General features: G+C 40.0%; 1 protein-coding gene across 2 annotated transcripts in view; it reads left to right on the top strand.

The window, feature by feature from the left end:
- Positions 1-11,248, top strand: part of TMEM67 (transmembrane protein 67) — a gene marked incomplete at its 5' end in the record, with an annotated part of 30,443 nt that extends 19,195 nt beyond the window's left edge. For both annotated transcript variants that reach the window (XM_084226049.1, XM_084226050.1), the window contains 14 exons: positions 194-250; positions 346-444; positions 929-1,027; positions 1,375-1,461; positions 2,173-2,272; positions 2,361-2,500; positions 4,019-4,159; positions 4,603-4,683; positions 5,809-5,925; positions 7,125-7,241; positions 7,324-7,428; positions 7,784-7,886; positions 8,877-9,019; positions 9,469-11,248. In XM_084226049.1, the coding sequence (XP_084082175.1) occupies positions 194-250; positions 346-444; positions 929-1,027; positions 1,375-1,461; positions 2,173-2,272; positions 2,361-2,500; positions 4,019-4,159; positions 4,603-4,683; positions 5,809-5,925; positions 7,125-7,241; positions 7,324-7,428; positions 7,784-7,886; positions 8,877-9,019; positions 9,469-9,549 (1,470 nt within the window). In that variant the 3' untranslated portion in view covers positions 9,550-11,248. The remainder of the gene's footprint in view (positions 1-193; positions 251-345; positions 445-928; positions 1,028-1,374; positions 1,462-2,172; positions 2,273-2,360; positions 2,501-4,018; positions 4,160-4,602; positions 4,684-5,808; positions 5,926-7,124; positions 7,242-7,323; positions 7,429-7,783; positions 7,887-8,876; positions 9,020-9,468) is intronic.
- Between the last annotated feature and the right edge of the window lie 12,505 nt (positions 11,249-23,753).

Genomic DNA, 23,753 nt, shown 5'->3' with positions numbered 1-23,753 from the left:
TTCAGACCAAAGTCAGAAGAGGTCTTAGGTTAAATTTAAGCTAGAGGGAACAATTTTGATGCTGCATGACAATTTTGTATAGTAGCCCTAGATGGGAATTCCTACCAATTAAAACTGAAAGCTACCACAGTCTGTAATGGTTGTAGCACATAGAATTACTATGCCTTTTTTCTTTTTGTATTTTAATATTCAGGTTTCTTTCGCAGTCAGCTATGAGATGAATCAGAGAGAGGCTCAGATTCAGACTGATGTAAGTTGTAATTCCCTTTAATTTGTTGATATAATTATTTACTTCTATATTTTGTGTTTTAAAAATATCTGCAAATAATTTTTTGTTATTTTCAGATTGCACTGGGTGTGTTGGGTGGACTGGCAGTGTTATGGTCTCTTCTCAAGACTGCAGGCTGGAAGAGGCGGACAGGGAGCTCTATAATTGACTTGCAGGTATGAACAGCTGCCAAACTGAAATGGGACACTCTCTTTCTCTCTTTAAGGGCACCTTTGCTGACATTCCCTGTGATGATAACACTTCGTTTTCTTAAGGTAACTGAAATAATTTCTAGCCTAGCTGCACATAACCGTGCCCCAGAGTTAGGCTCACTTGAGGAAGTAGTTGTTTAGCATTCTTTTGATTCTGATATTGTCATTCAGGAAATGCTGCTCTAAAAATTTACAGGGCTGTTCTGATCAGTTGAGTAGACTTGGTTTTCAGATTAATTCTTCCTTGAACAACAACCAGCATGTAGGAGTTTCAGCTAGTGAAAATACCATAAGTATATAACCACTATGGAAAGCTTTTGTTCAGGTCTACTTTTCAGTACTAGAGTTTCCTATGTGAGCTACATAACATTTTATATGCATGCATTGTGAACATATGCATTTCTTAATTAGCTTTACAGATGTCTACAGTATGTTTTTATAATTGCAGACAGTTTTCAAGTTCCTACTGTTCTATGCTGGAGACCTTGCCAACGTTTTCTTTATCATCACACTGGGCACAGGGATTTATTGGCTTGTATTCTTCAAAGTAAGTGTTCTTCCAGGTTTGGATGTATGAAAACCTACTAATATGAAATATATTTTTATATGGACATTAATTTTCTTTTTTCTTCTTTTTTTATTTCTTTTCTTGTCAGACTGTTGAGGCAAGTTCTATATAACATTCTGTTTTGTGTATACTTAAATTTTGTGTTCATCTGTTTCTTTTCCTTAGGATTTGTTGTACTTGCAGTCTGCTTAATAGTCTCTTAAAATATTTTACGCTTTCATTGATCTTTTTCTGGAAAAGTTTATTCACACTTAAGCATTTTTAATTATATTGTCACATCTGCCACTGTTTCAATGTACTGTTTCAATGTAACTTTTCAATTATAGGCTCAGCAGTTTGTATCTGTCCTTTTACCTCTTCCATCTCAAGAAGAAGATTTTGTTACATACATAGCATGTGCGTTTAGTTTAAAGGTAAATAATTTTTTTCCTCACCATAAAATACATGTCAGTGTGCTTCTATGTATGTATCCTCTTTTCAGTTGGCTTGTTTTTAAATATCTTGTACAGTTATTAGTGTGTGGATATTATGTCCTAATAGTTATGCTCTTCTGAGAATTAAGTAATTTTCCCATAGAAATTTATTTTGTGGAGTCTTTATAGGAAAATAAATGTCTCAAGAAGGTCACAAAAGAAAGATTGAAAAGTCATTTTTTCAAGGATAAAGGTATAAAGAAACCCAAATAAAATAGCATCATATCAAGAAAGCAAGTACTTCCATTTAAAGCAGAATGTAAGTGCTGTGAGTGCCTGATTAGAAAGAAGACAGATCCAAATAATTACATTCAAATATGTTGAATTCTAAGATCACTGTTCTGTCTTCATGGCACGTACAAATACTGTATCATTTGTGGGTACTATGCTGAATTGGAATTCATAGTCCAGGTTAGTATGTTATGGGGAAATAGTCAGGTTTTTTTTACTTGTTACTTTGCTGTATTTTCTTCATAATTTTGGATTTAACGTTATTCCAAGCTTTTAAACAAACAAAATATTATCAAAAATTGGTAATAAAGCTGCAGTATAATCAAGATATTGCTTGTTATGTTTAATAACTAATCCATGCAATAACTATTCCTCCATCTTTGTGTATATGCTGTTTCTGTCCTTACTTTTCTCTCTTAGGCTCTGCAATTTTTACACTTGCTGGTTTCACAACTTGCTACTGATATTTTCTTTATTGACTGGGAAAGACCTAAGGGCAAAGTTCTTAAAGCAGTCGAAGGTAATTCAAACTATGCTTTTTTGTATAATCAGTTTTGGTGAAATTTAGATATTAAATTTTAGAGCTTTACTGTATGTACTTTTTTTAGGTGAAGGTGTTACTAAAAGTGCTGCTGCACCTGTGAGCATATGGAGGACATACTTTATAGCAAATGAGTGGAATGAAATTCAGACAGTGAGGAAAATAAATCCTCTCTTTCAAGTGCTTGCAGTTCTTTTTTTTCTGGAGGTAATATTATTATTATTATTATTATTATTATTATTATTATTATTATTATTATTATTATTATTATTATTATTATTATTATTATTATTATTATCACCATCATCATCATCATCATCATCATCATCATCGTTTATAATTCACAACCAGAGTGTAACATAAGGGTCTGATGCTTAATTCTTGCATTCTGTGTGGTAATGGTGAGTCACCTTTAAATTTACTTGAAATCATGTAACTTAGTAAAGCAATTATTTTAATGCTTTTTTTTTTTTAGTTTATATGTATGTATAGGTCATTGCAATATTTAATTAAGGAAGATTTTAAAAAAAATTCAACCTTTAATTACCTTAGAAATCTTTGTTAGATCTTTGTAGTGTTTGGGGATTTTTTTAAGGTAATGAGTTACCTTAAAGGGCTTAAGAGACTGATCAATCTGTGTACACACTCAATTCTTTATTTGCCTACTGGCATCCTCCTGCCACAGTCTACAGCTTTATTTCTGATTTCATATTTGTCTGAACTAAGCTTCCTTCCTGCTAATTTGCTGCAGCACCCTTTTATTATGCAGGAAATAAAATGTGCCAGTTCTGTTCCCAATGGCAGTATGCCTTCAGTTACAGCTTCAGGATGTGTGAGAAACTCTGCTTTAGCTTTTAAAAAATGTTTGGGCTTGTTTCTTTTGTAGTTTAGTAATTTTTTCTATCTTGGGAAGTATTCTTAAAGTGTGTAGCATACAGTTGTTTTTGTGAGGTTCTTATACATATTTTAACACTTTTATTCAATTTTATAATCCTTTTAAAATGTTTCCTTTAAATTAAATAATGAAAGTCCTGAAACTTTCTTCATTCACTATGTGAGCATTTTTGCTATTGGTAACTTAGGTGCAGTTACAAGAGAGGGAGAAAAGAGAGCCCCTATTCTTACTGCTCTGTGCAGCTACCTGAGAGGAAGGTGTAGTGAGGTGGGTGTCTCTCCTCCCAAGTGACAAGCTCTAGGACATGAGGAAATAGTCAACCCACCACAAGTATATTTTGATGCAACTTCTGTTATGAAAGATTTTCACTAATTTTTCACCTCTTAAGTATTTCAACACATAGTATTCCTCTCATCTTTTTTATTTTGGAACTTTTTCTAGATTTTTTTGTTTAAAATAGATTCAGCCATACAAATGGTGGAGGAAAAAATATTTCTATACAATAAAAACAAAATAAATCAGTCTTTTAAAAGTTGCAAAGCACATGAAAATTTGCTTTAACACTGGAATATATAGTACCAAAGAGCTGAAATTTGGCAGAAGTTATATCCCTATGCAGTACAGCAGTAGAATCTTTTGGAGTTTTTCAGTAGAACTCAATATTGACTTTTGGATCACACATCTGTCATAGTGAGCAGGCTCCTATTCCCAGGTCCCTTTTTCATTATTTTTCCTTACTTCCCGTTCCTTACTTCCCGATGTAAACAGCAAGATCCTAATTAATACTATTCATTCTCAGCTGTTGCTATATTACCTTCTTATCTCTTCAGGTGGTGGGATTTTCAAACCTGGCCTTAATGGATGCTTCTTCCAGTCTTACAAGGAGCAGTGAGAGCTATGTAGCTCCTTGGAGCCGCATTTTAAGATTTGGTGTGTCTGCTGCACTCTGGGTAGCCATTGCCATCCTACAAGTATGTGAAACACATGACATCCTGAATTACTACTTTCAGTCTGGTTCTTGGAAGCTAGAATAAATCTCTAGACTGTCCAAACTGCTTATCATAGCATGGGGTGTGTTCTTAACTGCTATGTTTAGTTGTTTTAGCATAGTACACCTTTGGGAATTAAAATGAATCTTCTAAGACATCTGACTTTGGATCAGAATTTCAATCCTCTCAAAGCTGTGAATTTATGCACATACTTTGTTTTATTTTAAACAAGTTTGAAGCATCTGACAAGTTCAAAACAAAAACTTCTTAAAGGAAGTAGTATGTCAATCCCTTTTCATTAAGTCCAATGCAGTGGTGGCCACTACAGAAGTCTGTTGTTTGTGGGTGTTAAGTAATGAAATTAATTGCTTATTAATATCAAATCTGATGAAGTAATGAAAGAAAATTTGGTTGATTTATTTCAGGTTATATTTTTTGCTGTGATTTATGAAAGATTTGTTGAAGATAAGATAAGCCAATTTGTTGATTTGTGTTGTGTGAGCAATGTAAGTATTTCTGTGTCTCATTTATGGTATTCTAAATAGAATAGTACATAAGATAGTGTTAACAATATTAAATAATATTTATTAATTTAATTTAGATTACTAGCTAACAGTCAAAGCTGATGTTTTCTTCAGCTCATTTTATTGGTGAACTCTGCAAGATTTCAGTTAGACTTTAATAGGAAAATTATTTCAGAAGCATAGGTATCAATATGTTTTTTTAAACACCTGATTTTTAGGTTTTTTGGTTGTTTCTATTTTTTCAATTTAAATTGATTACATGTGCTGATACAGAATTCAAACATAACAAGTTGTAACAGAAATTAGGCATGGAACCATTTACTGCCATTCTTTATACTGGTTTGTGTTTTAGTCCTTCTGATTTGCAATTTGTCTTGGTTTTATTTAATACATATATGTCCAGTTTTTGCTCCTGTCTTGTGCTTATTCCTCAACTGCTGAACTTAATTTTGTCCCTCTTAACAATTATCACCTTTTGCATGCACTTTCTCTTACTCACATCTGAACTTTCTCTTCTTTACATACTGGTTTTGAAGCATTGTACTGCAGGAATTCCTTTTAACCAAAGAAGAGTGCAGTCAGAAGAGACTGGATTGCCCCATTTGTCCAGAACTTCTTAAAAATACTGATTTACCTCTTTAATCAATCTTTCCAGCCATGGTTATTCCTCTTCTTTGAAACACCTATATAGTACTTGGATTGTAGAAAGGAATTTGCTTTGGAGTTTATGTGATATATAAGCATTGTATCATACTGAATGAAGTTCTGTTGGATAGAGGGACAGCTGGAATCATGCATATATATTATGTAGCACAGAAATAACCTTTGAATAAAGAAAAAACTAATAGCTTTAATTTCCTGCCTCAATGGAATTAAGCAGCAGCAGATCCCTGCTGTTGATAAACTAAACTTGAAGCTGGTATGTGTTTCTAGTTACATATAGAAAAAACTAATTTGTAAAAGAGTTGCTAAATATTTTTCTCCCATATTTTTTCAATACCTTCCTACTTTGTATTTGTAGCAGTCTGATCTTCACTCTGAACTCAGAAGATGAAAAATAAAATTATAATTGTTGATTAAAGCTTTCTCTCTTCCCCCATCTCTTAGATTTCAGTGTTTCTCTTGTCACACAACTGCTTTGGTTATTATATCCACGGTCGTTCAGTGCATGGACATGCAGATACCAATATGGAAGAAATGAATATGAACCTGAAGAGAGAAGCAGTAAGTAAAAGTATTCAAGTTTATATCTGCTCAATTATTTATTTCATATAAAGACCAAGCACCTTTGCATTGTGGATCTCCAATTGTGCGCTACATTGAACTGTGTTACTTAAAGATAACAGCTGTTAGTAAGTAAATATATGACTCATAGTGCTTTCAACTAGCTCATTTTTCTTTTTCTTCACTATTTCATCTTGTTATTTCTTTACATCTCAAGGATATTAAATTCCTGTTTCTCTTAAAAAGTTTTTTTCATGTAGTTAAGAACCTTCTTTTCAATATTTAAGCTTTTCATAAGGCCAAAGCCACATTGAAAACGATGCATACCAAAAGGCTTTCATAAAGAGATAGATCTGAAACACTAAAAAAGAAACTTGTAATCTGCCAATCAATTCCTTTATTCCATCTCTTCTACTATGGTGATACAACCCATTCTTCATAGAAATTAAGTTGCATAAGTATTTTTTCTAGTTTGTCATATGTTATATCTTTGCTGCAAGATCAGGCAAATATAAAATATCTACTACAAGATCAGGGACTGCATTAAATTTCATGACATCTTGTTTCATTTTAGGGACAACTATGAAAGTACCTTAAATAAGGATATTGCTATTTCAGTGCTAAGTGGGCAGAAAAAAACATAGCCATGTGAAAATTAAATCTCAAACACTGAAATAGAGAGGAATCTTAGAATCTTATTAATGATGTTTTTAGGTGTTCCTACAATTTTTTTCCTAATTGCTTTTTTAATATGATTTTGGGAAAAACAGGGCATTTTCCCCATGGAGATGTCAAATTTTTTATTTTCTTGCGGCTTCTGAGATTTATTAAATGTGACCTGAAAAAAACATGGAAAAAGTCAGGAATCCAAACAAAGAAACAAAAAAAGTGAGACAAGTATAGAAGAAATTATAGACCTAAAAGAAAGGTCTTCAGAATAAATATCAGAATATGTATTATTAGGAGGTAATGAACCAAACACAGGTGAAAATGGAAATATGACTTTGTGACAGCAGGGGTCAGGATTTCATGTCCTAAGGAAATCTTGCTGCAGTAGAACAAGAGTGCAGTAATTTCAAATATTTAGAGATATTAACTATTATCTATACATGAAAGAGAAGAAATGAAAAGCTTTTGACTATTTTTGGGTCTATGAATGACATTAATAATGTTAATTTTCAATTGCTTTAATTGTATAGGAAAATCTGTGTAGTCGGAGAGGTTTGTTACCAAACACAGATGGCCAGACATTTCAGATTTCCATTTCAAGAAAAATGCGGCTAAATTATGACTGGATTCATGGAACCTTAACAAAAGTAAGTGAGATACTGGTATTCTTTAAATCTTATTTAAAATATGAAATTTCTCTGGTAAAGTCTTGGCCTTGATGTATTTCAGAAACGGGGTCCTGCCAGGCTTTTGGGCTCATCTGCAAATACTTTCGAACAAAGCACAAGGGCCTACAACGCCATGAACAAATTTCTCAGTTCTTTTATTGATCACGTATGTATATTGACATTACTGTATTAAGGAAAATATTCTTAAAGTACAGACTAAAAATTGTAAATCTAAAGGACAGTAGTTCCTCTTTAAGCATATGTGCTTTAAGATTTGTTGCTAAAGATTTTATGGCATCCAGAACAGTGCTTCATTCAAAAAAAAAAACCACAATTGGAGTGCTGTCCAGCAGTGCAAACTGCACTTAAAAATGACAAATCCTTTTTTGTTATGTACTTATTTTTGTCTTGGAATAGACCAGTGTGTTTTGTTTCATTGATAAAGGTCTAAGTAGCTGTACTCACTTTGTAGTAAATTTGAAATCATAAAACAAGAAGTGTTGTTTTTCTTTTTCTTACAGGTTCATAAAGAAATAGATTATATAGTCAAAGATAAGTTGCTGCTTGAACGAATTCTTGGCATGGAGTTCATGGAACCAATAGAGAAAAGTATTTTTTATAATGGTAAAAAGATGTGTGGTATTTGTACTATTTTAAGTATCCTGGTTTCTGTGTAGATTTCTTTCCCAGGATTTAAAATGGACTTCACAGAGAGTTCATTGAATGACTACTTGTGAAGGAGGTATTTAAGAGAAGTTCTTTAGGCTATAGAAATTCTGTTTATTATTTGTCATTTGACTGTGATTTTTTTTTATTTAAGGCAGCTGAAAGTGACAGATGTGCACATGTTTATGAAGTTCATAATTATAAGCATTGATAGAAATACACTGTTTGATAATCTAGACTGCTATGGTTCCCAGAAGTTTAGCTATAAATCAGGATTTTATGGCACTGAAATACAATTTATAATGAAAATACACTGTTTCCAATCAAACTTGTATTTGACATTTTTTGAAAAAGTAGGAAAAGGGAAAAGAATATGTTTTCTGTAACTGTTTACATATTCTTTTCTCTTATAGAAATGTTGCATTTTGATAAAATAAAGAGGTAGGTAAATGGTCTAGAGTACTTCGGGTGTGAAAAAGGTACTTTTACCTTAAAAGAGCCATTTTCTGCAGAACCATTAAACAAAAATAATGCAAAGCTCTCAGCCTCCTCCTAAATCAGGCATTTAGCATATGTTTTTATGATTTTGCTGAGTTGGGGCTAGAGCTAACAGCTACTAAAAATTTCACTGACAAGGAAGCTACATCTGCTTCTTGATTTAAAACAACTTTTTTTAAATTGACCTGATTGAGATTTTAGGAGTAAATAGAGTTGTGTGTGACACAGGGGTTTTACCTATTGTGTTCATCAGTATGATGACATTTTATAAGTTTGTATTATTTGTCAATAGAATGACAGGACTATCTCTGTGTTGCCATGGAATGTCATAAATTGCTCTGTCTCTGATCTTCCTTTTTCTTATCAGCTTCCTTAACACGGACTGATGAACTCCCCAAATTTGCAACTCACAGAAATACTAATTTTTTTTTAAATGTTCTCTTTCCATAGATGAAGGACACTCCTTCACTGATGTTCTCTATTATGGCAATGAAACAACACTGCTCATCTTTGATATCCTGTTTTTCTCAGTTGTGGATTTAGCTTCCCAAAGTTTTGTTCTAGCAGCTATTCTAACATATTTGCAACAAGAGGTAAATTTCAATTTAAGAACAAAGTAATATTTTTTAAATGGGAGTCAGTATGGCAGTTTAAACAGTTAACTAGATAATAAATGTAGTGAGTTAGCAGTGTGCAGTGAGAGAAGATTGTACTGAGACCTTATGAAGTAGTTTTTTATTTATTTTGTCAAATAGACTTGTGAGAAATTCATTTTGTTCACATGGTGATCCTGAATGAAGAGGTTACAAATAATTTTCAATAGAAAACAGGAATATCTGTTCAAATTACTCTCACATAATTCTATCATAACTTAGGGTGGAAAGGTAGTGGATGATGTTTTAAAAATGCTAAAGGAAATTAAGCACCTAATTCATATTATTTACAATTTAAAGATGATCTGAATTTACTATTTATGTTAGATACTGAAACATATTAGTGTAAGTATTTCTTCATTAATACATGTTTTCCAAAATGTTCTTAGATATTTAGGTTTATTCGTACTACACTTGGGCAGAAGAATTTGGCATCCAAAACCTTGGTGGATCAAAGATTTCTCATTTAATTGAGAAGATGAAAAACTCTTAAGGATTTAATCATGGAAAATATGAACATGATCAAAGCATCTCTGACCTGCAGATTAATTGTAGTGCACTTTTCAACAATAACAATGTAATGGGTTTTAAACTTGTCATTTTTTATATTGTGTGCTATTAAGCTTTATTTTTCTGTATTTATAGGTTTGTTTTTTTTAATTTGTGAACACTAAGCCATAGACCTTTAAAAAGAAAGGTACATACAAATAAGAAGTAAACTTACTTTTGTTATTATTAGAATAAGATTAAAATTATTTTATGGCTTTTGATAAGATGTGGACCGCTGACTTTGAGCCAACAATTTGAGCATCTGATTGACAGGAGAGGTTGCCAACTCTGAAATTCTCTGAAAATATTTGTTCTTTTTTTCAGTTATTTTGAGCTGTAATGTTTAGCAAATCTGTGTCTAATTTTACAGAGCACGGGATTTGTTCTGAATTAAGTTAGTATTTCAGGAGGAATCTTTAAAGATCACTTATTTGCAGCAACTTTCACTTGAAATTCTGATGTTTCTGTCTTGTGTCATACAGTATTGTACAATTCTGTCTCCTCTCTTGGAGTTTATCATTGTTTTTCTTGGGTGTGGCCTACACATGACATCTCAAACATGTATTTGAGGTACAGTTGTGTTACAGTGATGTAGAGAAAGAGGCTATGATAGAGCAGAGGAGATGGTCATCAGTATTTGGGATTTGTTCTTGATCTTCTGTCTTGTGATGCAAGATGTTCAGAGAAACAACAGCAATTATTCTGTTAACTTTTTCCACACAAGTGAAATGGAAGCAATTTTAAAAAATCTTTTTAGAATTGTTTTCACAGGTGCTCATGGTCTCTTAATTTTCTGATTTTATTATCTTTATATATAACAGAGACATATCATTTTACTGTCATCATATTTTTGGAATTTAGACAGATTAATTATTACTCAAGTGCCAAGGGAGATTGTGAATGGCCTTCAAATCACCTTAAACTGAGGTGTGTACCTCCCATTCTTGTCACTGAAAAGTCTCCCTGTCTTTTTATACTTAATGTTTTTCAATAAATGGTTAAACATGAATAGTATTTGCTGGGTTTATAGCTGTTACTTGTCTTTAGATGATTCAACAAGCGATTTACAGGAGCAAAAATACCAGAAAAATATCAGTCACAATTATCTCATGTTTATTCTGAAACAGACTGAGGACATGACTAGTTGAACTTAGCAGATTTCCAGTGCATATATGCTTATCTGAGTTGAAGCAGCATTGCATTTCAAACAATTTTTGGCTTCATAAAGAGGAACATGTTCTCATGTTGGTACCATGTCATATCATACTAAACTGAGAGTAACATGGGCATAAATCTCACAGTTGCTATTGCTTCACTGCATTTGCTTTTAGTGTTGCAAAGCCTGTGTCACTTGCAAGTCCTATGCAGTTGTATTGAGTGATAGAACTGTGCCTGCCAGTAAGGCTGTGACCAGAGAGATAAATGAAAATCTGATTTGCAGTGGGGCATCCATTTATTAATGTGAAGTTTAGCATGGACATTTCCATTTCATGCTTTCCTTGCTTCTGTCTGCTTATGGACACAATTCTTATTTTCTTGGTGCACACTATGCCTCAAAAAAGGTGGTTTCTAATAGAGTGAAGTCAGGATAAATGCAGTAAGGTGTTCAGGATCAATAAAATTAAGGTTGTTGCATTTATGGTGAATGTAGTGATTAAAGTGTCCATTAGGTTCTGGATCTGTTTAAACCGCCAAAAATCTTATTTCCACTGGGAACCATGACTATATGACCTCATTAGTTATGAGGTTTCTTGTTAGTGATCTACTGAGAGCCAAAAGTGTAAATTAAGCTAAGGAGCCATCTGACAAAAAGTCTGCAGCAGGACATTCACAAGGCAAAGTTAGCCTCACCTGGTGTCCCTGTATTTCTTTCGTGGATATCTTTGCATAGCTTAATTAAACTTAAGTCTTTAAAAGTCCCTGCTAAGTCAGTGTATGAGAGGAAATAAAATCTTTGTCATGTGGCCATGTTTACTGACAGAGGCTAACAGATGTGACTAAAGGGGTGTAGGGAGTTGCTGTGGTCCATTAATGAGCGAGAGTGACCCTGGTGCAGTGCCCTAATACTGGTCTTTAGGCCAGCAGAACTGTGAATAGAACTGTACATCACTGTCAGTGGGCACAGGCTCTGAATTCTGGTGATGTATTCATGATCATGAAGTGTTTCTAGTACCACACCTCAACCATGTCTTCTCCAGAGTGGTCAGATTTATGACCAACTTCAGTCAGAATAACTAAACTAACTAGACTTGGGTGAATCAGAGAATGTCTGAAAGCAAAATGAAGATGTGGTTGTGCCATCTGTAGGTGTGTGGTTTCAATTAGTTCTCATCAGTTCAGTACCTGCAGAAATGGAGACATTTCAGCATGGGGCTCTCACTCTGTACCCTGTTCTCAATGCTTGTGCTACCCAGGTACACTTCTCCATACAAAACTCCTGCTCTGAGTTTGCTTTAGATAGGCCTTTAATTATCTGCTGCACAGTAGGGCACATGAAAGCTTTAATGACCTTGCATTTTGCAAGAACTGCTAAAAGCAACTCTTCTTAACAGATAAATGATAAATTAATCTAAAAACATCCTGTCAAAACAGTTCAGTCACTTGTCTCTCTCTTTCTCCTCAGTGTACACACTACTCTGTTTTGTTTTATTTTTCCAGATCATTTGTCTAAAATGTTAATATTCCTAACATAGGCACTCTACATGATTTAGGAAATAATTACGGGAGGCAAAAGCTCCAGGAATTCAAAGAAGGTTTTCTCCACTCTTGCTGTCCAGTGAACACTTGAAACAGGTTGGCTGAGTTTTGTTCCCCTATTCCTTGATATTTGTTCAGGAAATATCAAGCTTGATATTTGTTCCAGAAATATCCCTTGTGGTTCCAGCTTAATGGTTCTTATTTTTTAACATCAATATGCATCTATGATGTGTTCATATGATGAGTGTCTTTGAGGTTTCTAAATGTTCTGTTTGCCCACATGGCATTTCAGTCTCTCCTGTCTGTTTCTCTGAGCAATAAAAAAATGTCAAAGGTTTGAGAAAGGTTTTTTCCCACTTGTTAATTGAGTTGACCCAAACCTACAACATTTCTTCTTCCATGCACATGAGAGTAGGGCCAGCGGCTGCTGCTGACTGCAGTCCGGAGGAGCTCTGTCAGAACAAGTGTGAGAAAGGAGTTTTGCAGTCCATGCAACGGTGGAGGTTGTAGTTTTGGATAGTCAAAACTAATGGAATGAGATGGTTGTTTTTTGCCAAGTTAGATACCAAACAAATTATTTCTACCAATAATTAAAATTTTTATGTGCAGACAAAGTACAGTAACTTCAAAAATATGTTAACATTTACAGTTTGCATTTACTGGTGAGGATTTGCCATTTTACTATAACATTCATTTGAATGGCAGGGGTGGGTCTGTGACTGAGGTAAGCCCTACCAGAGATGAGAAGTGGTGCTGGCAGGGTGCTCAGCTCACACCCTTCCATCAGCTGCTGCAGCATGGTGATGCCAGCCAAGCCCAGCTCGAGGGGTGTTGGTTTGTTTTCAGGCTCAGCAGGAGTGTTTGAGCAGTGGATGAAAGAGACAGTGAGATTGTGACACACTTCTAAGAAAATCACAAGTAAATGGATGATGGAGGGAAGTAACTACCTAACCTCGCAAAACTGGTCTCCCTCAACGCTACCTACTTTGCCCTAACTTTTTTCCTCTACCCAGTACCACACCCATTTCTCCTGTACTTTTTCACTAATTAAAAGCTCTCAACTCTCCTGTGCCCCAAGCCACTGTCTTCAGGCAGTGCCTGACACCTCTTCCATCACCTCATCACTGTCAACTGAGAGCCACATCCTGCCCCTCTCTTCTTGCAGGTCTGGCAGCCACGCCCTGCCGGGGCAGATGCTGCCTTTCTCCACTTCCCTGGGCAAATGAGGAGAGATGTGACCTCAGCAAGAGAATGCTGCCAAGGTGTGCCTCAGGGTTGCAGCACAGGTTCTTTGGTGAGAAGAATGAAAATCCAAACATAGCCTTAAAAGTCAGTTTAAAAGCGTGAAGTCCCAACTTCCATGCATGTCTAAAAGAAGGAATGAAACCGTGATGCCTCAAAAAACCCCTGCTCTTTGAGCACTGGCTTCCTACAGCTTTGTTTCGTCTATTGCCTACTTACCGTCTCCATCCCAGAACCAACCCTCCCTCCCTCCCTCCCTTCCTCGCTCTTACCCTGACACAGCAGACAGATGACCCTTGTGAGAAAGTCACAGTCCTTGCTGGCCCACCACTGGCTGCCAAAGGGAGCGGGGCTGTCAGGGTGCAGACAGGGTGGCCAAACTGGGCCAGCCTCCATGGGCACAGCTGTGCAGGCAGGTCTGGGCTCCAGTGCCCATGGGGAGGACCTGGATCCACAGGTTGGCTAGGGATCCTGGAGCCTGCGGGACAATCCCCAGGGAACTCCATGGGAGACGCATTTGCCTCTCTGCAAGCTGAGTTACATTTTACTTTGGTGGAGCTTCAGTGAGCTGTGATGGTCCAAAGGCCTGACCAGCTGTATCTGTCTCTGTTCCAGCTGCTTTACCAACCTACTGATGCTACTCAAGACTTGTCACCCCTGTAGTTTTCCCCTGTGACTTCAGGAGCAGCTCCAAGCCTGGGAGTTAGGAGAGGTGAAGCAGCCCTTGGGGCTACTGAGGGAATATTTGATGTTCAAAGCTCATTGTGGAATAGCTCTGCAGAGGTCAGGAGGCAGCACTGGATTAGCTGACACAGAGGATTTCCCTTTGAATGTTCAGAATTGTTCTTTTGTTAATCTGTGAAAGCTGAGCCCACACCTGTCAACCTACTCACAACCTGTGGTGATCATGGAACCAAACCAGAGGCTGAATCTGAGCAGAGAGGAAATGCACTTGCCATAGCACTAAAGCAGTTATTCCTAGAAAACCTGCAGCAATTAAGAGACAGATCTAGATGGTTTATTTCAGTGGTTGGGTTTTTTCTCTAAGTGCCTTTTATTATGGAATTATCAAATTTCCATTTTACAGGTCTGTATGTCAGGGTAGCAGAAAGGCTCATGCAGTATAGAGGACACAGGAATGGATAAAATTACCTGTAACCCCATGGTTGCCATAATCTTCTCATCCTGGTTGACAGCTGCAGGAAAATAATCCCCTTCAAATCATACAAGAAATAAGTCTCCAGTTCTTCCTGCAAATGCTGAATGGGGTTATTTGCTTTTGTCTTTGTCTGATCTCTGGGACAAGAAGAGTTGCACCAAGTGACCTCACAAGCAAACAGCTCAGTACTCCCAGAGCCTGATTCCCCTTCTTATCCATGCCCTGCCACTGGTAGCCAACCTGGGATGAATAAATTTTGCACTTTCATGTGCTACAGTTCCCCCTGTAGCACGTGAGCTCCTTTATGGAGCTGTTGGGGCAGCATTCCCCCTCCGCAGCCTCTTGGAGGATGGATCTGGGCACTGCCTTTGGGGCACATCCCCAGGCTGCTGCCCCACCTGCACCAGCCCTTCTCCTTTTCAGACTCCTCCTTTTCAGGCTCACCTGTGCCTGCAGAGAGCCAAGCCCCAGAAACATTGTCAAGAGGATTGCAGGAGTTAAGCTGAAATCTTTGTGTTTAATAACAGCTGTGCTGAAAGCTTGTTATTTATTGCACTATCCTGGAAGGTCAGAGCAGCAATGATGGTGGGAGAGGGACCCCTCAGGTGCTCATTTCTCCTAAAACTATGCAGTCAGAAACTAGTTTTATTATTTCAACAGTTTGAGACAGGAAGGGAAAGGAAAAGGCTGCATTTCCTATTTGCAATGTTTTCTTTTTTTACAATTACAATGCAGTGAGTGTTGTGACATGGGGCAGCCAAAAGCTCAGTGCAGAACTTGATGAGACTCTGGGTTCTCCCCACATCACCCTAAATCCACAGGGACAGGGAGGTACACCTTTTCATGAGGTTGGAGGCAAAGCCTGACAAATGCATCTGTGTAGACATGGTTACAGTTCCTTAAAAAAAAAAAAAAAAGAGAGAGAGAGAATATGGCTGCCTGGCTTGCACAGGCAGCTGCAGCTCACTGGTGGCTAACATCTTACTGCATATTTCTCTTAGGTGACACCCTGTCTTTGCATCTGCAGAAACCCCAGCCCTGTGCCCTTCGGAAGGCAACACAATTGAATTCCTCTGAAGGTTGCAGATGCTGTGATGACTCTCAGGGATTTGTGAGCATGGTGAGGGAAAGTGCTGGGTCTGAGACCTGTGGATCAGGACCATCTGGTCTGTCAGCAGGAAGAGCAGGATCCTACAGCGATGCTGTCTGGTTTGCAGCTGCAACTGTGCAGCTGTGACACCCCTGTTATACAGGTTGTAAGGAAAGGTTGGCTGCTCTCAGTGAGGAAGTTTTGCTTCCTCACCCCAAATACTGTGAGGAAACCGCAATTTCTTCAATCTCTTTAGCTGTTTAGAGCTAGCTCCAGTGGTTTATTTCTGGCAGTCTGAATAAATGCAGAGAAATGCTTTGATGACACACTTTTTTGTAATAATAATAATATTCATTGCCCATGCTCAGCAGACATGAAGCCAGAAGAGACCATGAGGTAATGGAACCTCCCTTGGTGGCCACTCAGGGCTCTGAGCTCCTCTGGCACAGTCACACTGATTCCCCATCCCTCCTCATCAAGGGAACCGCTGCCTTCGCAGCAACCATTGCCAGGGAAGGGCTGGGATTCTTTATGATGCAATTAAGTAGCAGACATTTAAATGTATCTAGATAGGAGAACACAAAGGAGTTTATCTCCTCTGGGGAATGACTTCTGTCTCCTGCTTTACCTGGGAGAGCTTGAAATAGATGCACTAGGTAAGGGCAAAAGTTAGAGAATTCGAAGTCTCACCTCCCACCAGTGATGCCATGCCATCCATAGCTATAAAAGCTGTACTGGAAGCCACAGTGTATATGAGAGGAGGTGGAAGCTTTCACATTCTCTGCCTGTGTATATACAGGAGAGTAAAAGCCTGGCTGCTCTGCACATCCCTTGTCAGTCTCTTGGCTCACGGACAGTGTCACAGACATGTGCAAGGAGCACAAGCCAGCTCTGCAGATGCTTGTGCTTGGAAATAAGTGCCTCCAGAACCCAGCTCACAGCTGGGAACCAGCCTCAGCCCCTGATAATATCTGTGCAGTAGGACTGAAATGGATCTAGCTGGGCAAGTGGCTCAGAGGGCTGTTGGTGAGAAAGGACCCTTGGCAGGGTCTGCTGTCCTGCAGGGCCAGGATGGTGCTGGTGGCACCAGGCGAGGGGAGGAAAAAGTGGCGGAGCCAGGCCTGGGCAGAGGTGCTCGGGGCAGCAGGCCTCAGTTTTGCCCAGAGACACCGGAGCAAAGCACGGCACCAGCCCAGGATCACGAGCTCTTTCAGCTGTTTTTTGGCCCTGCACAGGAACAAGGCAGCCCATTCTTGTGTGCTGCTCCTCTGCAGCCCCTTTGCCGCAAGGAGAGCGTGCAGTAAACGTGAACACTGAACACACAGTTCTGCCCCATCCCTGGCTGCTGGCAATCCACACACCCAACAGGGGGGAACTGGGACTACACTGAGGGACCTGAGCCAACGCAGCAGAGACAATCACCCAGTGATGACACCTTCTCATATGGTTTTGTATTCAGACCTTAGCCAAGAATTGCCAGATTCCCATTGTCCCAGCAAATACATCAGAAAGGCATTTCTTGAGAAAAGTGCCTACAGTCCAGGAAGTTGCCATCTTCCAGCTTTTCCATATGACGAAGGCACAGGAGATCCATGGTACAGAAGGCTATATGAACCAAATTAAACTCTGTGGGAGGACTGAAGCCATCAGCAAGGTGGGGAGTAGAGAGCAACATCTTGTAGGGCTCCCAGCAGTGGGTCTGGGTAACCCCAGAGTGCACTTTCCTCCTGCAAACCACCTCTGCAAACAAACCTGATGGTTCCCAGCAGGGCAGCCACGCCAGCAGGTTAAAGGTACCTGGCCCCCAGGTGTTTGTAACCATTAGCCCAAGAGTCGGTAGAGACCAGTGACCTTCCTGGCCCCAAGTCATTGCTTAAGAGTTTAAAGGAGGGCTGTAAGTAATGATAAAATGCTCCAAAGGTCATATCCCTGTCCAAAATCTGGGGATGCTACAGGTCTGTGTCTCCTTTGTTGCCAAGGAGTGATTTAGCTAAAAGAAAGAGGAAATTGCCCCATTTGCTTTATCTGAAAATGTTTTTTCTCAAAGAAACCCACCAAGCACATGCTGAAGCTCCACTGGTGGCCTTGCTGTGTCATAGCACAGGCTCTTGCACAGTTTGCTCCCAAGAGAATTATTTTTAGGGTTAATTTCTTAGCAGGAGAAGGTATTCATGCTCCCAACAAACTACACTGTTAAACACAATTTTCCTCTGGGTTTACGCACACATAAAAAGGTTGTACTCAAGTCAAACCTGGAATAGAAATGTTTCAAACAACCTCCTTCTTGTTTGCTCAGTCCCAGAGCAGTGTTGATTTAAGAATATTGTCTTGATGATTACCTGTTGAAAAAGTTTAAATTCCTTTCACAATGTGAAGAGAAAAGGGGGCCACTCAGTGAAGGTTCTTTCTGGCAGTGGCAGGGGTTGGCACTCCCCAGGCAGCTGTCTGTGCTCATTAATTCTGCTGGAAGGCTGCACTGGCCCATCATAGGAAAAAAAGGAGGGCTGTGGAAAAGCACAAATTAAAGTAGCTGGTAATTCCCCTTTTGCCTATACCTGAGCACGCAGGTTTAAATGAGATTCAGCTTCACAGCAGTGATTTTGGAAGGCTGTGCCAGTGCTGGAGCCCTGCTGCGGCTGGGCTGGCTCCTGAGTCAGGGGGTGCACTCCAAAAACGTGGAATAGATCTGAAAGGGGTGATGTATGCAGGGGCACCTTTGGGAGCCTGTAAAGCTGCGGGACAAGAGGCACACTTGTGCAAGCCGCGGAGGCTGAAGGAGGAAGGGCGTTTTCTGGCATCCCTTCCTCCCTCCAGCTGCTGCTCCCAGCGCAGCCGCAGCAGCGCTCGCAGAGCCCTGCGCCGCCCGCCCGCCGCCCAAAGGGCCTTTTTGGCCGGGAAGCGCCGCGTTAGGATCGAGGCCATTGCGTAGCAGCGGCTCTGCCGCCAGGCCGAGCTCTGCTCAGCAGGAAACTCCTCCTGCTGCAGAACGAGGAGCCGCAGAGGCTCTGGGCAGCTGGCCCGGCGCCCGAGGGACAAGGAGCAGTTGTCGCGCTCGTCCTGGACGTGTTGCTGGGAGTTGCTTGGCTGTCGCCCCAAACTCCTCTTCCCTTCTAAACTCTCAAGTCCACTCGTTCATCCTCTCTAAGGACACTTCCTCACCTTATGCACCTGCCTATTCCAATCACTACGTCTCTGACTACCGCCACACTGCAACACTCCAAGCGTCCCCCTGCCCTTGTGTCGCACGGCAGGCAGTGCCACTGCCTTGCAGTCTCTTCACGGGGCCAGGGCTGGCCCCCAGGCAGTTCTGCTACCACCATCCTGTCCAGAAGACAGAAGTCAGGCCAGACAAAGCCAAGCTTTTTCTTGGACAGAAAGGAACTACAGGACCACACTTGGCCCAGGGAAATTCTCCACCCAGGACCAATACAGGATTTGTTTCCTGGGATAGAGAGCACTGAACCAAAGAGAGTAAAAACATCTGGATGCATGCCTTTTGATGAAATTACCTGTTGTTTTCAAAAAACACCTCGGTTGAATGCTGAACATTTTGATATGGCAATTTAATTTATGTGATGCAACTGCAGCACAGAGAGTCAGGGATGCCCACAGAGAATGGTGGTTGAAACACTCTAGAATACTCCCAAATACTTTGCAAAATGTTCTATCACCTATTTGTCATCAAATATCTGCCAAGCATTTGGATATCCCTGGCCCAAGCCCGCTCTGTGCAGCCTGCTCTTGCACAAGGACAAGTTCTAGCCTAAACACTGCCTTTCCAACAGCGATCCCAGTGCTGCCAGCAGGGTTTCAATGCTGAGGCTTCTTCAAAATGAACAAAGCTGTGCCAATCTCCCCTGACCACCCATCCATGGCTGTGTGTCAGACAGTCTTTCTGCTGGCTGCCGCAGGACCAAAGCCAAAGGAACAGCCTTCCACTTCTGCTTGTGACAATCTCCCCACTGAACCAGTCCACTTATTTAAATGCCCAACAAAAGCATAATATGTATCAAAACAGCATAGGAATAGGATCTCAGTAAGGGAGAGGCACAACTGTGAAAGTATAGTCTTAATTAAAGCAGTCTCCCTGTAATTATCTCAAGTTAATGGTCATTTTGTAATGTCATGCCTACAATAATCTGAGTTAACATTCTTTTATGTATATGTTATATGGAACAACATGCAAATCACTTCAGGGTTATCAGCTTGTTGCCATCCCTATCTATATCTTATGACTTTTATTCAGAAAGTATAAATTGAGGCAAAATAGCTAGACCTTACCAAAACCCCAGTTATTTTAGATCAATTATGATCAGAAATACATTTCCATGAAGCTATGGGCTACCTGCACACATGTACATTCCTTGGTTACAAACTCAGTCAATTCAGGGGTTAAAGCCATATTTTTTCTCACCCCCATAGCAAAATGTAAATAGACCACTTGTTCTGCTGCTCTGCTCTGTGTATCAGCCACAGAGGGTCCAGAAGTTAGTGCTTAGCCGGCAATTTTGCTGATAATGAGGGAGGCAGAGCACCCTGTTCATTTACAGCCACATCACCTCTGCTGACAGAAGTAAAAATGGGCTTTTGTCAACATCAATAAACAAATTAGAAACTGCTCTGGAGAGACAGAGCTCTGGCAGCCCCATTACGTCAACAGAGAAAGGAGGGGAGGGCCAGGCCCTTCCAGGCAGCGGCTGCAGGGGCTGTGAGGGACCCGGCTGCTTGTGACGCTGCTCCCCTCTGCTGCTGGCCTGCCGGGAAGGCAGCTCGGGGACCTGGCCAGGCGCAGAATGAGCAGGGCTGAGCTCCCTGCATAGCACCCTAGAGCTCGGAGTGTGCCTGGCTCCCACTGGTCACTGCTGCTCCACCAGGCAATAATGGATGTCCTACAGCTGGCAGGAATTTCTGTCAAAACAACAGGTTTTAATCAGAAAATGCCAGTTCATCAAATTCAGCAGGCTTTGAACCAGCAGAGCAGTTTCTAATGAACTTCTAAGAAAAAAAAACCTAAACTGATTATTTTCAGGACCTGCCTCATTCCTTTCTGATTTCTTGAGCTGCACAGTTGCCAAGGACTCACACATCCACAGCTTCACAGGGCTGCTATTATTTCAGACATTTTATTTTCCAGGGATGAGAAGCCTGGAAAGGCCTAGCACAAATAGGGCTTATAGGTTTCTGCAGAACAGGACAGAGCCTGGACATCCTATCATACCAAGGACATAAAGGTTCCAATGCCCAGGGAACAAGGAGCCTGGACACATTAACAAAGACTTGGTTAACAGAGAATGAAATTCCTGGACGAAAGGAAGTTTCTAGGAACACCATACCCTAAACCAATTAAAACCCAGGATCTCCATTCAGGGTTCATACTATCAATATTTCATTTTGAAATTGAATATCTCCTTTGTTGTCTGTGAGGAACAGACCCACCACCTGTCCTCTCACCCCTGAGAAAGCAGAGTGCTTGTGCTTTCTAAGTCTCCATCCTTTTCTCTCACTTCTTGCAGGGTCTGCAGGTTTTCCTGAATATTTCTTATGGGAAAATGCATTTCCCTCAGTGCTGCCTTCATGGCATTGAGGGCACACAATTTGTTGTTTTATCCAAGTACTTATCTCTCCCGTGTTTGATGTTTATAATGGCTATTTGCCAATGATTTCCAAGGTGTTTTAATAACAGGTGTTGCTTCCTTTATGTATGACAGAGTGAAATTTCCTGTATGAGATGCAGAGATAGGGCAAATAAGGATTGCACTGCTCTGGCTATGATAGTCTCTTCTTCTGGATGAATGTTTCCTTCCACGACCAGGGTGAGACTGGATGTCCATTTAATGCTGCTGCAGGGAGCAAAGGTTACAGTGTGCAGTCCATGGGCTGTTCATGCCAGGTGACAAGTCCAAGCCCTCACTGTCTTACCCGTGCAGAGCTGTTTGGATGCCTTTCCAGCCCTCGGCTCAGAGAAAACTGGTCCCCAGGGCTCACACTAAAGGTGACATTCAGGGCATTTCATACACATGCAGGTGCCTAGCTCTGACAGACACACTTCCCAGACCACAAAGGCACACACTTATAACCTCCCTCACAACTTGAAGTGGTCCCATTGCTGTTTGTGGATTAGTACCTGTGCCTAATCATCTGCTTAGTTATAAGGACCAGCTTGAACTCCTCATTAACAACCATATCAGATATCCAGGGATTCCTCCAGAGCTCTGGTTCAGCCTCACATGGTCCTGGTGGGCATAAAGAAGTTCCAGCTGCAAAGACTGTCAGACCCAAGCTGAGAGCAGAGAAGGTGTCCCATAGTTCCACACGGTTTTGAGGAGAGGCACTAAATACATCCCATTTCTTTTGCTTGAGGGAAGTAAAAGCAGCAAGTGACATAGGGAACAACAAGAGAAGAGAACATGAGGAAGGATGATGCGGAGAGAAAAGGTTTCCCCATTGTCACCACCAAGGCTTTGTGCCTACAGCAGGGATTATGAAATGATGCAAATATTCTGATGTCAAATAAATCATGGTCTCATGCATCACCCTATTTTTCTTACAATTACTTGATTACCAGATCACCTTGTGCATTAAAAGTACCGGCCTCAAGGTTGTAGTATTGCATCTTCAGCAGAAACCAGCAGAAATCCTCACCATGCCCAGCGTGGTGCTTTTTTTGGTCAAAAAACCATCAGAACCACAGGCAGCTCAGATGGCAATGCTGCCCTCTGAAACCAGGTGCCTCCCCCCCCACACTTAGAAACAGAACAAATGCAAAAATAAAATGTTAAGAAGCGGTTAGGATTCAATAAATGGAGAGACAAACACTTTGATTTGGGGACTGGCCGGTCCTTCTCCTATCCTGATGGCATAGGTTTACTGAACTCAGAGACAAAAGACTGCTCAGTCCTTCACCACTTTCTCTTTGGCTGTCAGCTTTTGCTGTGTTTGCTGCTGGCAGAGCAAGTTCTGCACTCCGTCACTCACATCCAGTTGTCATGAGAGCTGATCAACACCTTGCACAGACACCTGTGCACAGAACATGCCTTTACTGACTGACCTCCATCTCCAGCACTACTTCACTCTAGGCCTCATCAGATTTCCACCACAGGAAAATTTGGGCACTCCTTCCAGTGCTTTGATTTTGATTAAAAACATAGCTTTAATTCTACTCATAATTTTGAAGAGCTATGGTAATTTTAACAGAGCTTTAAGAAAAAAAAAACCACATGATTTTTCATCTTCTAATTACTGCATCAAAGCTTGAAAAATTATAGATTTGCTACAGTTCATGTTTCAGATGAGGGCTCAATGCCAGTTTGCCATTGGGGGCTAAAGATAAAGCAAAGATGAAAGAGTAAATGCAGTCCTGTGTGTTCAACACAGAAACCAACCATACTGTTTCAAGGCATGTTTCAGACACAGCCACATACCTGTTTTGCAAAGGAAAACTCAGCTGCAGTTTGAGAGAATTCAGTGCTAACTGGAGCAATGATCAATCACTCTCTTAATGGAACTTTATCAGAAAAACAAAACCATCCTTAATATTCCTAGCACAAACCAGGCATGAATCCAGAAATATTTTACCTCTGAGTAACTGGGGAAATGAACCTTCTCCACCGTGCATTCTACTGCAGTGACTCACCAAGGAGCTCAGCCCCCAGTGTAAGGCATCCTTGCAAGCATATGGCATCACAATCACAGGTAGCAAGCAAACTGAAGATTTATTTCACTATGGGTATGAAATGCATATTTCATTATGTCCACTATGCAGATAAGCTGGGCATAGAACTTCAGAGAGCTCAATTACAATAGGAAAGCATGGTGAATGCCGGTTTTCCTTAAAGTTCTACCAGTATTGTATCAAATATTCAAAACAAAGCTCTGTTCATGTCAGTTTGTAGTGGTTTGTCCCAAATGACCAGGGGATCCCGATTGTAAGGCACATA

This window comes from Fringilla coelebs, assembly GCF_963513975.1.
Source record: "Fringilla coelebs genome assembly, chromosome: 1".
NCBI classification, from domain to species: Eukaryota; Metazoa; Chordata; class Aves; order Passeriformes; family Fringillidae; genus Fringilla; species Fringilla coelebs.
The sequence above is the reverse complement of the archived record's forward strand: the minus strand, read 5'-3'. Positions and strand labels throughout refer to the sequence as shown.